General features: G+C 39.1%; 1 protein-coding gene across 5 annotated transcripts in view; it reads left to right on the top strand.

Moving 5' to 3' along the window:
- The window catches only part of XRCC5 (X-ray repair cross complementing 5), a 131387-nt gene that overhangs the window by 3621 nt on the left and 110724 nt on the right, over positions 1-17042 (top strand). For all 5 annotated transcript variants that reach the window (XR_009255419.1, XR_009255420.1, XM_058705671.1 and 2 more), the window contains exons 2-9: positions 320-433; positions 3899-4082; positions 4997-5045; positions 6390-6512; positions 9506-9697; positions 11775-11889; positions 13374-13512; positions 16501-16613. Coding sequence is in view for 3 of the 5 variants with exons in the window: in XM_058705671.1 (XP_058561654.1) it covers positions 320-433; positions 3899-4082; positions 4997-5045; positions 6390-6512; positions 9506-9697; positions 11775-11889; positions 13374-13512; positions 16501-16613 (1029 nt within the window). In the remaining 2 variants the exon portion in view is untranslated. The remainder of the gene's footprint in view (positions 1-319; positions 434-3898; positions 4083-4996; positions 5046-6389; positions 6513-9505; positions 9698-11774; positions 11890-13373; positions 13513-16500; positions 16614-17042) is intronic.

Below are 17042 nucleotides of genomic sequence, written 5' to 3'. Positions count from 1 at the left end.
CTGTGCTAACAGCTCAGAGCCTGGATCCTACTTCAGATTCTGTATCTCCGTCTCTCTCTCTCCCCCTCCTCTGCTCATGCTCTGTCTCTCTCTCTCTCTCAAAAATAAACAGTAAAAAAAAACAAAAGTAAAGTTTCTCTGTAGTAAACATTTACATGTCTTACATACACTAGGCAGAACACCGCCCCCCCCCCCTTTGCCATGCGTCCCCTAAGTTCCCTAAAGTACAGGTTCTGTGGGTGAAATAAGAAAAGGACATATCTGTTTTCTTTTTTTATGACCATTAACATTTTCTCACTCTTTGGAACTTTGTTTCTAGGCAGCTATTGTGCTCTGTATGGATGTGGGGTCTGCCATGAGTAACTCCCTTCCCGGCGAAGAATCTCCATTTGAACTGGCAAAGAAGTTGATGACCATGTTTGTGCAGCGACAGGTAGGTTTCAGCCTGGCCTTGAGCTCGTAACTCATGTTTTAACTGGTTGTTGTCTCCACTTAGTAACACAAGATACCAGCCTGCTTATGATGTCTGGCCCCAGTGTTTGTGGGAATCTGAGGAGGTTTTTTACATATACTTATGTGTAAGTCCAACTACCACTAGAGCCTGACATTTTTTTTCTTCCTTTCTTCTGGCCTCTACAGTAGAAATGACAGTTTTCGTGAGAAACAAGACAATGTAATAATCTCTGGAGCCAGGTGGCCGGGGTTTGAATCTTTGCTCTGCCGTGTCATTTACTAACCTGGTAATCTCGAACAAATCCTATTCCAGTTATCTTTTGCTGGTAACATGCTATCCCAAAACTTCATGTCTTAAATGATTTTTTTTTTTTTTTTTTTTTTTTTAAATCAGTTCTCATGGTTTGGGGATGACTGGGTGGCTCAGCTGGGCCTCTGTGGCCTCTTGTGTAGGTCCACTCAGATGGTGGCTGGGCTGAATCATTTGAGGGCTAAACTGAGCCAGACGTCTCACATGGCTCACTCCCATGGCTAGTAGTTATGTCTTCTGGTGGTTTTGAACTCAGCTGGGGCTACCCATCAGAACTCTTACATGTGGTTGTTCCATGGAGCTTGGGATTCTCACAGTGTGGCAGCTGGGCCTAAGAGGGAAAGTCCTAAGAAGGAAAAATTTTTTTTCTTCAATTTAAATTTTAGTTAACATACAGTGCAATATTAGTCACAGGAATAGACTTCAGTGATTCATCACTTCCATACAACACCCAGTGCTCATCCCCTGTGCCCTCCTTAGTACCTGTCACCCATGTAGCCCATCCCCCATCTATCACTATCAGCCCTCAGTTTGTTTTCTGTCATTGACAGTCTCCTGTGATTTGTTTTTCCTCCTCATTTTTTTCCCTTCCCATATGTTCATCTGTTTTGTTTCTTAAATTCCACATTTGAGTGAAATGATGTGGTATTTGTGTCTGATTGACTTATTTCCTTTAGTATAATACATTCTGGCTCTATCCATGTCATTGCAAATGGCAAGGTTTGATTCTTTTTGATGGCTGAGTAAATATTTCATTGTAGATATATATCACGTCTTCTTTTTCCACTCATCAGTCAATAGACATTTGGGCTCTCTTCGTAGTTTGGCTGTTGTTGATAATGCTGCTGTAAATGTTGGGGTGCATGTACCCTTTCAAATCTGTATTTTTGTATCCTTTGGGTAAAGACCTTATAGTACAATTGCTGGATCATAGGGTAGTTCAGTTTTTTAGTTTTTTGAGAAACTCTGTACAGCTCTCCAGTGTGGCCGCACCAGTTTTCATTCCCACCAACATTGCAAGAGGGTTCCTAAGAGTGACCTGTCTATGTGGCTTTTTATGACCTATCTTTAGAAATCCCAGAAAGTCATTTCTGCTGTTGTTAGTCTAGCAAGTCACTAAGACCCACTCACATTCAGCGGGGTGGGGATGGGAGGTGGGTGGTAAATGACATTCCTCTCTTGATTTCTGTCCCTTCTACCTGGTACGAGTGCTACTTTTGCTAAGTCCACGAAACTCTTCATTCACTGGCAACTGCTATTCCTCCTGGACACCTGTTTCCTCTGGGTGTTGCCCTTTTCACTGTGACACTGACACCCTTCCTGTCATCCTAGATTTTAACAAATTCTGATGACCTGGATTCCTTAATGTGTCAAGAAGAGAATGTTCTAACTCCATTCCTGGTTATAGTAATTTGTATTAGTTGTATTTCAGTAATGCTGCCATGTACCCCAGTGCATAGACTTTTTTTTTTTTTTTTTTTTTTTAAAGTGTGCTTTCAGTTTTTATTTTTGGCTCTGCCTATTCCGTGGCAGTGTGGATCTGGAAGGCTAGGAGACGATACCTGATGCCAGTCTCATGCTGCACTCAGAATTGCCTTCCCTCTCCTGGCTGAAGTTTTGTTGTTGAGCAGGATTACCTGGCTTTAATATGAATGCTTGCCCAGGATGCAAATAGAGTTCTAGCTGGCCTGCCCCATGGTGTGCTGGACATGTTTGAAGCCCAGCAGCTGGAATTTTTTTCTCCAGGTGCAACCGGGGATGTATTTGCAATTCTTAACACACCGGGGAACTTAACAGACCAAACCAGAATGAGGAAAGACACAATTCCATCCTCTGTCTACACAGCATTCTTTCCACTGGTGGAGAAGGCTACGGTTAAGTAGGTGGGAACAAGACTGTGTTTTTGTTAGATCCCGTTTTTTGTTTTTGCATTTTATTATGAAATGTTTCAGGAAGGAGGCAAATACAGAGAATACTGTGATGCAAAGCTATTTTCCCATTGTCTAGCACTATACAGTACTCAAGTTTTACCATATTTGATTTCTTTTTCTTCTTTTAAATGTTTATTTTGAGAGCTAGAGTGAGCGCACATGCGGGGGAGGGGCAGAGGGAGAGGGAGAGAATCTCAACCATGCTCAGCACAAAGCCCAAGTGGAGTTCAAGCCCACAACCATGAGATAATGACCAGAGCTGAAACCAAGAGTCAGATGCTCATCCAACTGAACCACCCAGATGCCCGTCTTTTTCTTTTTTTCTTAAAAAAAAAAAAAAAAAAAAAAAAATAATTACTGATAAACTTGAGAGTCCCTGTGTATCCCTTCCCGATCCTCTTTTTTCCTTTTTCTTTCTCTCTTTACTTCAGGATTTTCATAGTCATTACCATGTATATTTAATACTTTAGGACATAAGTATATTCATAAATATTTACTATTGTATGAAGCTTTCAAAACATGTAATGTTATTATATGGTACCTATAATTCTGTAACTTATTTTTTCTCAACCATAATTATAAGATTTATTCATACTGAAAAACATGCACAAATTATTCATTTTTTTTTTTACTGGGGTATAATATTGTATAGATATTCTGCAATGTGTTTTTGCATCCTGTGGATGGATGGTCAGTTTCTACTTTTTCTCTGTTATAAACAGTGCTGAAGTGAACTCTCTTGTCCTTGTCTTCTTGAGTACATGAGCAAGAATTTCTCTATGGTATATATACCTATGAATGAAATTGCTGGGTTAGAGGATATGAACCAGTAATTTTTTTTTTAGTCCCCTGGAAAATACTTCCAAAAAGAGTAAAAGCTTTTCAAATTATCCATAATTAGTTTTCATTGAGAATTAGAGTCTCATTGGGCTGGAAGTCATCAAGAGTTGTTAACCACTCTCCCATTCTCCCACCCGTAATTCTGTTGAAATGAGAGATGGGACCTATAGTCAACAGAAAAGTCTCCTTAGAACCTGTGAATTGTCATTGTCCCATGGGCCATCTAGCCCAGTATTCTGTTGTTGACAGTGGACCCAGGGACATGCCATAGGGACGTATGGTTGTATTGCTCCTTGAAGGTTAGGTATCTACTGCCTTTCAAGTGGTAGTTTATGATTCTTAACCTTTGAACGTTCTTCTCTAGGTGTTTGCTGAGAGCAAGGATGAAATTGCATTAGTCCTTTTTGGTACAGATGGTACTGAGAATGCCCTTGCTGGTAAGGATCAGTATCAGAACATCACAGTCCACAGACACCTGATGCTACCAGATTTTGACCTGCTGGAGGACATCGGAAGCAAAATCCAACCAGGTTCTCAACAAGCTGACTGTATCCTTTTTCAGCCAGAGAAGACTCTTCAGAAATTTCCTTTAATCTGAGGAATCATAATCCAGTTTGGTGAGGCTCACTAGAAGCCCACCTCTGAGTATATGGGCATTTTTTGGCTCTGAAGACATGGAGATGATGGTGTGTGTTGGGATTTATTCAGGTTGGGTTGGGTATCTGCACTCCTGTCCCTCTAGCCACTTGCCCCTTCTCTGCACTAGTGATACTGAGTGGTTCGGAGGCACTATAAGGGAAAGATACCAGTGGGTATATTTCTGTATTGTTATTTGCAGAAAGTTTAGTGGTGGTGATGGCTGGAAATGTTTGCATGTAAAGAACATATTTGTGGAAGAATGTAGTATTAGCATTCCCTATGCTTTCCTGGATGGAGGGTATTTTTGTGTCCAAAATCAGACCGATATCTAAACTGAGATTTCCAATTTCTTCCACGTGTACTATGATTTTAAGTGGTTACTCTTACTTTTCTAAACCGTAATGTTCTCCCTGATCACTGGGAGGTGCTGCTGTGCTAAGAGTGACTTACAAATGCCACATTATGGCTCAGGTCATATTTAAGAGTGGACTCTAATCACGAAAAATGGATTCTAGATATTGTAAAATGACATCATAGTTTTTGTTTCAATGCATGAGAATATGTTAGATTACCTTGGGCTTATTTTATTTTTCCTGATTATATGTTTCAGGATATATACTGTGATATGTGATTACAGCATATGTGATTATATGTTAGTGAAATAAATGTTGGAAAAAGCACTCTTTGGCAAGTGCTTTTAAATCCTCACAGAGTCAGCCCAGAGTTCACGGTTTCAAGCACTGTGGACTTCACTGGAAAAAAGTTGCATGATCTTGGGATAAAGGGACTGTTTAGTGATATTTTCTGCCCTTAACTAGCTGAGTCCTGGATGCACTCATTGTGTGCATGGATGTGATTCAACAAGAAACTGTGTAAGTGTCTTCAATTGAAGAGAGGTGGAAATGAGCCATTCTGCAGAAATTGTATGTGTTGCTGTATTCTGTACATGTGTGATTCATTGCTAATCAAGCAGCATGTTTGTGTGGCTAAAGAACCATTTGATAGAATTCAATGGTTCAGTTCAGCCTCTCTTTTTTAAGTTTAAAAAGGGCAAGAGCTATAGTTTGTGGGAATTTCTCTGGGAGAAATACATGTTTGGCTTATTTCAACTTCCTTCCTATTTGACTTAATTACCAGGAACTTTAAAAACTTCTATATGGTATTGTTCAGAATCTGACTGAAATTAAATGCATGAAACTAATATAGCACCATATGTTAACTAACTGGAATTAAAATAACTAAAAAAAATAAAATTGTAGTATTAAAAAAAAAAAAGAAAAAGAAAACGCCTAGCTCTGACCAGCCACCTGATTCATTATTTAATTATTTTTCCTTTAAAATATGGGTCTTTGAATCTATTTACACCCACCCATTCCTTGACTGGAAAAACATTAGTACTAAACATTAGGAAAAACATTAGTACTAAAACATTAGGAAAAACATTAGTACTAAAACATTAGGAAAAACATCAGTACTAAAATCTCAGGCCTCAATTTGTATTTTCATTTCTCAATCTCTGTACATTTTGTGTAAAATCCTGCCAGTAGCCCTGTGAGTGGAACTGGGCCAGCATGTTTGGAAAGTGAACCCTCAGGAGACTGAAGTTGTAGTTACTGGGAGAGTTCCTTGTTTATACTCTGCCTAAGTGGAGGCTGGAAAGGGATCCTTTTCTTTAAAAAAAAAAAAAAAAAAATTTTTTTTTAACATTTATTTATTTTTGAGAGACAGACACAGAGCACAAGCAGGGGAGGAGCAGAGAGAGAGGGAGACACAGAATCCAAAGCAGGCTCCAGGCTCTGAGCTCTCAGCACAGGGCCCAATGCGGGGCTCGAACCCATGAACCGCAAGATCATGACCTGAGCTGAAGTCAGCTGTCCAACCAACTGTGCCACGCAGGCACCCAAGGGATCCTTTCTAATCCCAGTGACCATATATTTAACTGAAGTTAAAGTTGGGAGATCAGGGATTTAATATCCACAATGCTCAAAAATTTTGCCCGATACTAAAAAGTATGAATTGTAACCAGGCTGACTATATGTTTAGTAGAACTTAACTGAGCATCAGTGATAAGTGGGGTTCTAGAATGTAATCACATTTCTTAACTGTATTGAGATTCATTTCTTAGCCTCTCTCTAAGTCCAGTGACCAAGTGCATTTGAGTTTGTAAGTGATAATTCAGAAGAATGATTTCTTATTGTGATAACTTTCTCTTTTAGAGGAAAGAAGTTTGAAAAGAGGCATATTGAAGTGTTCACTGACCTCAGCAGCCCATTCAGCCAAGATCAGCTGGATATTATAATCCATAACTTGGAGAAATCTGGCATCTCCCTGCAGTTCTTGTAAGATCACGAGAATAACGTCTGAAGACCAATCCTGTGCTCTCATAACGCAGGGAGTAGGGCCCCTTTCTAAAGCTCTTGGTTCCCCCGAGTCTTCTGTTGGTGCTGAGTTGAAATATGTTAGATGACTGACCTCAGCAAACATTCACTGAGTACCCTTAATTCCAGGAACTCTGAGTTTTAATGGTAAGGGGATGAAAGTCACAGTGACACAGAATTTAGCTCAGTAGTAGATGGTTTGTTCGTGCTTCTTGGACTCAAAGAATTCAGGAATCTTTGGAGGATATTCAGTTTATTTCTTGCTTACATAGAAGACTTTATCCAAACAATTACCAGATTGATGGTTTCTTTTCTTCAGCAGTTCCAGAGTACTGTTTTGCGAGCAGTAGATGTTTTTAAGGTAGAGAGGAATGTCAACCTGAGAATTTTTTTAAACCTGTGGAATGCTTATTTTTTAACTTTTAAATCTAAAGGATACACACACGTACATAAGATGTAATTTGCTTGTGTGTATTTAGGCATGGGGTATGCAGATTCTGAGCAAAAATGTTCACAAAATATCTCATAATTTGTTGCAAGGCAGAGTCCCTCCTTCCCCAGGCATTTACTTTCTTTATCTTCAATCCCTAACAAGAAAGTTCTTTTTCACCACACTAATCCTTCCTGTTGCATTTCAAACCTGTTTTTTCTTGTTTTATTTTTGGTGAAAGCAGAGTGATAATATAGGATGTTGACTTACCAGTCTTCTGAGTACACTCATTTTTCAGACTGAGAGCTATACCAGGAAGCCTCCAGCTCAGAATGGTAAGCCTTCGGCTTCTTTGAAATGCCTGCCGTTGGAAATTAAGAACCTCTCTTGCATGTATGTACCTCTTAAGACTGCTGAGGGGCAGCTCCTTTCTGTAGAACTGTAGAGAAATAGTTCAGAATAACCCATCAGACTGATACTTGTTAAGACAGTACTTCAGAGAAATTAAGTGCTTTTTAAGTGACACTTTTCGTCTTATTGAATTGAAGCTTTCTAAGTACTTCAAAAGCTCTGCCTGGCTTCTGTTTTCCCTGTTCATAATTTCAGGATGCCTTTACAGGGTTGAAGCATCCTGTACTTTTGTCAATGTCATTGGAAAAGGCTACTTTTTTGTCTGAGTAATACTGCAAAGCGTGTTGAAGAGGGAATGTAGCCTTACCACTACCTGCTTATTTGGCTGTTTTTTTCTTGTATTTGTGCTTGTGCTACAGATCTCTGGCATACAAAGTAGAGTTTCTGGTTTTATTGTTTGGTGTATCCCGTGGATGATTGTTGTAATTGGAGTAAACAGAATACCAGCAGGTCTAAGAACCACCGTGTTCTGAGTAGGCTTATTCCTTGGACCTCATTTTTAGTTTGTTCTTGGCTACTGAGAAAGTTTATATCTGGCCGAAAGCAGGGTAGAAAGAACTGTTACTGTAACTTCTTTTTCCAGGATTACTTCCTGACTCTTCATGTTCATGTCACTTTTCCCATCTTCCAGGTCTGTTTTTTTGTTTTGTTTTTTTGGAGCAAAAGGGTGTTTTTATTATAGCACTGGGACAGGACCTGTGGGCAGAAAGAGCTGCATCTCTCTTCTAGGTTGTTAATGGAAACAGCCACAGCCTGATGTGAACCCTGTGTCCCATGCCCTGCTCTGTAGAAGCTCTTTATCTGATAGGTCATGCAGGATGTGCGTATCTGTCATGCTGGATATACGTAGACAAAATTAAACAGGAAGCTTTATTTTAATTAGAGCAGATAAAATGGTAAAGAAATCACCTTAAAATAACCAGCCACACAGAGTTGACCAGTAGGTGATGTTGAGGGAACTGAAAAGGTTGCTCTTTGGGTTTCTGGGGGCAGTGCTGTGACACACTGCGGGTGCAGGAGCCTTGCCCTCTCAGGTGACCGAGTCCTCGCTGCATTGCTCACTGGCTGTGGCTTGGCCAGATTTTCCCGTGCAGCTTCGGCTTCTTTTTAGGAAATGGAGGGAGAAATTTGTATCCACCTAATGTGTAGGATTAAATGAGGTTGTTTACATGAAAACATTTATGAAGTACCATGTAGAGAATTACCATAAAATGTGCTTGGTTGGTTGATTTTTCAATTTGTATATTGATTATTGAATATCTCCATGACTGGTAACCCCATCTAGTAGTTTTAGTCTCATTTCAAACAGAATGAAACACGGGAAAGAATTGGTTTTACCTATTTCTAGCAATTGACTGATGTCTGTCTGGGAATTCTAAATGTACAGTAATAAAGATAACATTATTTAAGTATATTATACACATTCTGCCATTTAATCCTTAAAATAACATTGAGGGATTATTAAAGGTGTTTATTTTATTTATTTTATTTTTTATTACTCTTCTTTTTGGCTGCCTAGAATATCACCTGCCTTTTTCTAGGAAGCAGTCCTTCCTGCACTTTAACCTCCTGGCTCGAATGAGAGCGAGCATCTTCTAGGTCTGGTCCCCAGGTTATCACTGATCCCTGGCTTGTTTGAATTGAGAGTAGAGCATTAAACACGTAGTCCATTCCTCTTTGGTAGCAGAACCGGCAGTGTGTGCTTGAAAGAGCTCATGGGTGACGCGGAGGGAGCCAGTGAGAGAGTGGAGGCAGCACAGGGGCACATGGAGATGAAATGGACAGTGAGAGGGCTGGGGTGGTCCTTGAGGCTTGTGAGACTGCGTCCAGTCATCCGAAGGTCACGTGCCACCCACACTTTGAATTATTTGGCTATGTAAACCAAGAAATTCCACTCTTTTAACCAAACCAAAAAGGCTTCGGTCACTCGAAACTGATAGGATATTGGCTAAGGGTGATAAGTGCCATTTGAGAGAGGAGGGATTGAAAGCTCAGGTGAGTGGCATGCCCATTTTCTCATAAGCCAGCGAGTGATAGTCACAGGAGGGGAACCCAGTTTATTATTTGGCTTCAGAGCTTGTCGTATGAACAACTGCCGATCTTTTCCCGATAGTTTGCCATTCCCTGTTGGCAAGGAGGATGGAACCGGGGACAGAGGAGATGGTAACTCCTGCTTGGACCACCATGGACCCTCCTTTCCTCTAAAAGGAATTACTGAGCAGCAGAAAGAAGGTATTCGGATGGTGAAAAAGGTGATGATGTCTTTAGAAGGTGAAGATGGGCTGGATGAAATTTATTCCTTCAGGTAAGAAGTGAAAACATTGATTCTAACTTTCAGTCATAGCCATATAAATTTCTCTTTTGATCAGAGGGCTCCCTAATTAGCCACTCTTGAATTAGCAGTTATTCTGTAAGAAATATTCTGATTTTTATGGACAAAATGGTGTACCAGTCCCTGATCCCCTTTAAGTTTTTTGAGTAGTTAAGGGTATATATGCTCTAATTTGTTTTCCTCAATCACAATTTTAAAATATTTCTTGTGAAATATAATTGACAAACAGTACATATTGATTTTCTAAATATAGACACCCTTGAAATATTGTAGGTAATAGAATTTTAGAAATTGAATGATAGTTTCCCAAGGGGTTGGCAAAGGAATCAGTGAGGAATCCTGTAAAGTGACGTTTCCTGTCATAACGTGTATTCTTACTGTAGCATGTGCAAATATATATTCCTAAATTGTTTATTTCAGATTTGGACATGGCTAGCTCTAATGCGAGAATATGTCTTAAGTTAACATGTTCACCATGGTATCATAAATAAAAATTGTAAGCCAATACAAATTAATGTTAAAAAAGTTTATTTTCCTGTATCATGGCAGGGAGGGAAATTACTGTCTGTGTATGTGATGACACTCAGTTTGAAGCTACTTTGGTGTTGGCTCTTCTGTGAAGATGTGGACCAGAACTTTGCCATCTGATACAGTAGCCGTTATCCACATGTGGCTATTTAAATTTAAATTCATTAAAATTAAATAAAATTAAAAATTCAGTCAGTCACACTAGCCACCTTCCAAGAGCTTGCTTAATAGCTTATTGGATTGGCACGGTTAGAAATAGAACATTTCTATCATTGCAGAAAGTTGTACGGGAGAGCACTGGGCTAGACTTGTTCTTATCTAGACTTCTACTTGGGGAGATTTAAATCTACTGCAAAAATGTTCCATTTGTTCTCAGATGTTATGTATTAGATGCTAGTCTTTAGAACTTGCCCTGGGACAGAATTCAGACCTCATGGTGATTTTAATGTCACTCAAACTAGTGAGGTCCTATGGACAGGTTAGACCTGGTTCAGACCCATTCATCCCCCAACAAATCCAAAGCCAAGGAGTATCATAAACTTTGCAAACAGGGCAGCAAGTAGAATATCTACTGTTCATTTTAGACTATTTCTGAAAGTTGGAGCCTCTTGAAACCTTTTTGTCCATAATTCTGAATGATGTCAGATAATTCTCTTTACCTTTTTGTAGATCTGTTTTTCATCTGTACTAGGAGGATTGATCATAGTCTGGATTATGTGCTTTGAGTGTTTGGTCATTGATTCCTTTCTCAGTGAATACCACAAATTCCACCTATCTCCTCTAATCTTCTCTGCTGTGTTTGATTAGGGACCAGATAAAAATAGAATTGATCTTGACTTCTGTTCAAATGAAGTAGCACTCTACGTTGTGTTTGCTACTTCCCAATTCTCCATCCCCATGTATAAAAAGCCTAGAGTTATCCGCTTTACCTTAAGACTAAATATGGACTAAATTCCTTTATCCCCTGGAGAATATTTAATACCCTCTACTATGTGCATATATATGTGCTTTTTATTTAAGGGTGATTGGAATTAACTAATAAATTATAGAGTTATGAACAGTGATGTTAAAGGATGGTGCCTATCCTTTGATATTCTGGAGCAGGGGTTCTTATCCCCAGGGTCATGGTTTTCAGGGAGTTGGTGAACCCTTTAAATTGTGGGCAAACTCTTATGGGTGTGCTTTTATCATATCCTCAAAATATTCTTGGTCCTGAAAAAAATGTTAACCACTGGCCAAGTTGAAAGAGAAGATTGAGTAGGGGAAGAAAGAGATGCTCTTTTTTTACCTGTCAGTAATGTAATTCAACTTCTTCCTAAGCCAAATCAGTTGTATTCTGGCTGTCTCCTCACTTGGGGTTGTCATTTTCCTGCTGTCCCCTGCTGTTCCTCCTTATCATCAATGACAACTCAGTTCTCATTCTAGAAAACTTGAGTGCATCATCCAGTGCAAGTTAATGTTTTAAAATTGTTGCTTTTGGTGTGTGTGTGTATATAATTTTTTTTTTTTTTTTTTGGTGAAGTGAGAGTCTGAGACAACTGTGTGTCTTTAAGAAAACTGAGAGGTATTCCGTCCCTTGGCTCTGCACACTGACCATTGGCTCCAATTTGGCTATAAAAATTGTGGCTTACAAAGCGGTGAGTGATACATTCACATTTTTTAAATTTTATTTTTTTAACGTTTGTTTATTTTTGAGAGAGGTAGTGTGAGCGGGAAGGGGCCAGAGAGAAGAGGAGACACAGAATCCAAAGCAGGCTCCAGGCTCCGAGCTGTCGGCACAGAGCCCAACGCGGGGTTTGAATGAACGGTGAGATCATGACCTGAGCCAAAGTTGGACACTCAACCGACTGAGCTACCCAGGTGCCCCCATACATGTTTTTTCAAGCAATGTGCCAGGCAGGCAAATATGCTTCTTTAAGGAACTGACAATTCATGTGTGGGTTATTCAGGACCATAATTACTGCTTCTCTAACTGCTCTCCTTGTTCCTCCCATCTCTATTTAGCTTTTATGTAAAAAGGCATATTAGGAGAGGAAGTTTTAAGAATTGTCTATAATCCAGGTTAATTCCCTCCTGTCTCTCTTTTTCGTTTCTTTCTTTTTTTTTTTTTTTTGAAGGGAACAAAATGGAACACATCAAGTCATGTCACCGTAGTATCATAGCAGAACTATAGATATACACTAAAGGAGTCCAGAGTTTTGGACACTCAGTCTCACCCAATCCAGTTATTAATGATCTGGTAGTAACAGCATCCATGACGTATCAAAAAATACTGATTTGTCGGGGCACCAGGCTGGCTCAGTCAGTGGAGCACGCAACTCTTGATCTTGCGGTTGTGAGTTCAAGCCCCATGTTAGGTGGACATTACTTAAAATCTTAAAAAACATAGTGACTTGTTACTCAGAAATTGCCTTTTGTTATATATGCATGTTTGTACATAAGAGCACGCTTTTAGAAATAAGGTGCATTTGGTAGTTATTTGATGGGATTCCAGTTTCAGTATGAGTCTGTGCTCCATGTTTTCCTGTGACTCTGCTTGCCTTTTTTTCTTAAATGTACAAACTAAATACATAAAAAGATTTAAGTATAGAAAATATACAAAAACATATGTTTATATATTCAGATGTTTTTGTATATTCTAAGACTTAATCCCAAAACACATGCTACACCTGTGAAAACCTTGGATGCACTTCTTTGTTTCAGCTGCCGTCAAGGCCTAGAATAGAATGCAGTCTCGTCCTGTTCTTTTTTCGAGTTTCCGTTTCAGATTTCCTTACTGATTTCTGGCTCCTGATAGATGGCTCTCCCTTTCTTCTTTATTGGAAAACTGTAGTAACAAATTGTATGGTCCCATTTTATTAGCCTGCAGGTTTTGTATAAAAAGTATTTATGTACATACAAATACTAATAGGTATCTGGCAGTTACCTTGGGGGGAAAATGAAATGTAGAGAGAGTTATGAAATAAACTTAAAATTTCCACAATAGGCAAGAGCAAAGCAGTTTAGCTAGAGTAACTGTTCAGAATTTTTTTCCTGTAGAGAGTAGATTTGATTTTCATTTTTTATTGATTAAAATCCTGGCTTTCTTTGTTTTCCCTTTATTTTTCTTTTTGGAAATAAGATTATGCAGGAGAAAGTTAAAAAGTCTTGGACAGTTGTGGATGCAAGAACCCTAAAAAAAGAAGATATACAAAGAGAAACAGTTTATTGCTTACAGGACGACGATGAAACGGAGGTTCCAAAAGAGGACACTATTCAAGGTACGCCAGCAAGAGTTTTCACTTGTGTCTAAAAGAGGTTTTCGAAGGCCAATGTGAGGCCGATGAGGATCTCTATTGTTATTTTTTGGAGATATTTTTCTGAGTACTAGAGACACAACTATTGACGGGATCGGTGAGATGCTAGGTCCTAACTAAATGTAGCTCATCTGTCAGGACCTAGGCAGGACCGTTCCCAGGAGGGCACCCGGGCACTCCATCTGAGTTTGAAACGCCCTCAAGGGACAGGTGTTAATACTTGGTTTTATTTATTTATTTATTTATTTATTTTTTAGTTTTTTTAAAGGTTTATTTATTTTTGAGAGAGAGAGAGTGAGTACACGTGCGAGCTGAGCTGGTGGGACAGATGATCTGAAGTGGGCTGTGCACGGACAGCAGAGAGTCTGACGTGGGGCTTGAACTCACAAACCGTGAGATCATGACCTACACCGAAGTCGGACGCTTAACTGACTGAGCCACCCAGACACCCCTGTTTGGTTTTATTTTAAAGTTGGAAACATACTAGCTAGGAGAATACTTTTATTGATGTGACTGAAGCAAGTTGTTTTGTTTATTTTCCTTTTTATTTCTATGGTGATTAGTCCTCTGAGTGCCAGTTTCAGGCATTCTGGATCTTGCCAGCTTTCTCCTTTATGGTAATTTAGGGGATCTGGAACATTTGTGTTCATTATATGGCTTTATGTTTGCTGGATGTTTAAAGTTGTACTTCATACATTATATCCATTTGATCTGTATGGCGTGTCTAGACAGCAGCTCTATCCAGAGGGCTTAGGAACTAGCCGAGAGTGTCTGAGTTTTCAAGAGCTAAAATGGCAAGATACCAAATGATGGGTTAAGGTAGAAACTAGAATCTTTAGATAAATTAATTGCCAGGCTTTGTGATGCCCAGTATAGTTTTAATTTGCAAAGCACTAATATGCTTGTGTATATTTATATGTGTGGTGGGGGAGAGTGGTTAAGGTGATGGAGATTGCGATTCCTTTCTTCTGGTTACTTATGGGTAGAAAATGTAATTAGGATCCTGCAGTCCCTACTAATTCAGTTTTGTAGTGTGGTTAAGAAGTCGAGTTTTGGAGTCAGACCCGAGTTAGAATCATGGCCCCCTCACTTGCTAATCTTATGATCCTCATATAATGACTGAAAAGAAAGCATGGTTAAGTGGAGGACTTCTCAGTGATATCAAGTAATAGGGTTGATGTGTTGGGCATACACAGTTTAGTACTTGGCAGTGGTAGCTAATAGCCTGAATTTTCTCTTTTAATCACCACAGCAGCCTAATGAAGCGGGCGTCCCACTCTTGTTAATGCTATTTTACAGATGAAGGAATTGAGGCTGAAAGACATTCATTAACATATTCAAAGTCATGCAGCTAGCCACTAGCAGAATCTGAACCCAGGACTGTCCTACTTCAGAGTCTGTTTCTATGTACTCTTCTGAATTAGGAAGGGCTTTTTGAATGACAGGCGGACTAGTTGATGCTTCATTTTGAAATCAACCTGGGTCCGTTTATAGTTTTGAGGCACAGAGTGTCACTGAGGCTGTGTGTTAGGAAGATTAATATGACAGGGACAAGCACCGGTTCTTTTGGATGCAGCAAAACACCAGCTCTGTTTGGGCAAAAAGGAAATGTATTGGCAGAGCAATGGAGAGGGAAGGGTTAAGCATTGTTTGAGTGCAGAGAGCGCGGTGAAGCTTTTGTCTCGTACCTTTGTGTGGTTACCACGTACTTCCTTTTCTTGCCCTCCCCTTTCTACCCCTAATGTGTAGACAGAGGTACTAGCATACATATGTGTGCAAAGGAATATGGTTACATGATGCAGTCTATTCTATATGTCTTGCCATGTACAAAATTTATATACTGATTTGCTCTTTCAGTAAATGAACCAGAAAATACAAGGCAGTTTTAATTAGACTTTTCAAGTTAAAAAATTCAAGTAAGAAGATGTCTGATGACAGAAAAGGGTTATGAAAAACATTTGGCTTAGACACCACTCTTAATCATGTGCCATACATTCCCTTGATAATTTTTTGTTGGGATTTTTGTTTTCATCACCAGCTTTTTTTAAAGACATATATGAAAACACAAGTGTGTTTCTTTTTCATTAAATGCATGGCATCAGCAGATTGACAGGAACAGATAAACACAGGATCATAGAATCTACCCCAAACACACAAATTTGTTTCTTGGAGTAAAGATACATGTGCTTTTCTTTCCATTTACCCAAGGCCAGAATCCTTTCATTTTGATGATCCTTCTGTCTCCCAAACATAGGAGACTGTGTATTGAAAGGGCATGACCTTCCCTAGAACAGAGGCCCTGGAACAGCATAGGAGTTATTTTTAAGGAACCGAGAGCCTATATTTGTATGAATAACTAAAGTAATTAAAAAGAAAAAAATAGATAATATAATCCCAGAAATGAAGTAAATTTAAATACAGAGAAATAGCCAACTTATCAATTCAATGTTCCTAAATAGAAGAATTTTGGCTTCTTCTATTAGGTATTTGTGTCTCCAGCATGCATTTTTGAGAACATTTTATTCTGAAAATTTCCTTTGGGCATTTTTCTCTTCAGGTCTCTAGGTTTCCGAATAAATGTGTTCTTGTTATTATGTTTACAAATCATACTTGTACTTTAGTCAACCATAGTTTATCTTTGGAGGATAACTAGTACATTACATTTGCTACATTCTTCTGGGCTGGATAATCATTAAGGTAACTAGATTGCAGAAGATGCTGCTTAAAGAATGTAATTAGATTTTAATCGTCTCTGTATCATATATGGTGTTTGTGTATCTGCTGCTGCTTTCCCCCACTGGTCACAAGGGGCAGTGATTTGATTCCTGGGAACAGTATAGGGAGGCTTGATCTGGAGCATGCTTGTATTGCTAATGTGTGCGTCAGGCTAATTTCAGCTTGTAGAAAATGAGGCCCCATATGCTTAACAGATGCTCTTCTCTTGTTCTCCAGGGTTCCGCTATGGAAGTGATATAGTTCCTTTCTCTAAAGTGGATGAAGAACAAATGAAATATAAATCAGAGGGGAAGTGCTTCTCTGTTTTGGGATTTTGTAGATCTTCTCAGGTATAGTACTTATCCTACTCACTGTAAACAAAGTAGATGAAAGTTTTTCTTACTATTGTTTGAGATGGTTTGCTTTTGGTTGGTCCTTTTATTTACAATGTGTATTCATTTCACTTTTAGGTTTTTGCAATGTAGTCTGGGGATTAGTGTTAACTATCTTCAGTTTTTGAGTAGAGGAACCAAGATGTAGAAAAGTTGAGAAATCTTGGGATGAATCAGAGTAGGTTCCATTAAAAGTCACTTCTTAGCTTTGCTGTGGATCAATCATAGCTCACAGAGCTTTAAAGAATCATCATAGTTCTTTGCTATTGTGTTGCTTTCTCTAAACTGACTTATAATAGAGTATTTTAGAGCAGTGAACGTCTACTCGGGTTTTGGATGACCCCGGGCCTCTTAACGTATCATTGCTTTATGCCAGTCGCCCTTGTC

Source organism: Neofelis nebulosa, chromosome 2 (genome assembly GCF_028018385.1).
Source record: "Neofelis nebulosa isolate mNeoNeb1 chromosome 2, mNeoNeb1.pri, whole genome shotgun sequence".
NCBI lineage: Eukaryota > Metazoa > Chordata > Mammalia > Carnivora > Felidae > Neofelis > Neofelis nebulosa.
The sequence above is the reverse complement of the archived record's forward strand: the minus strand, read 5'-3'. Positions and strand labels throughout refer to the sequence as shown.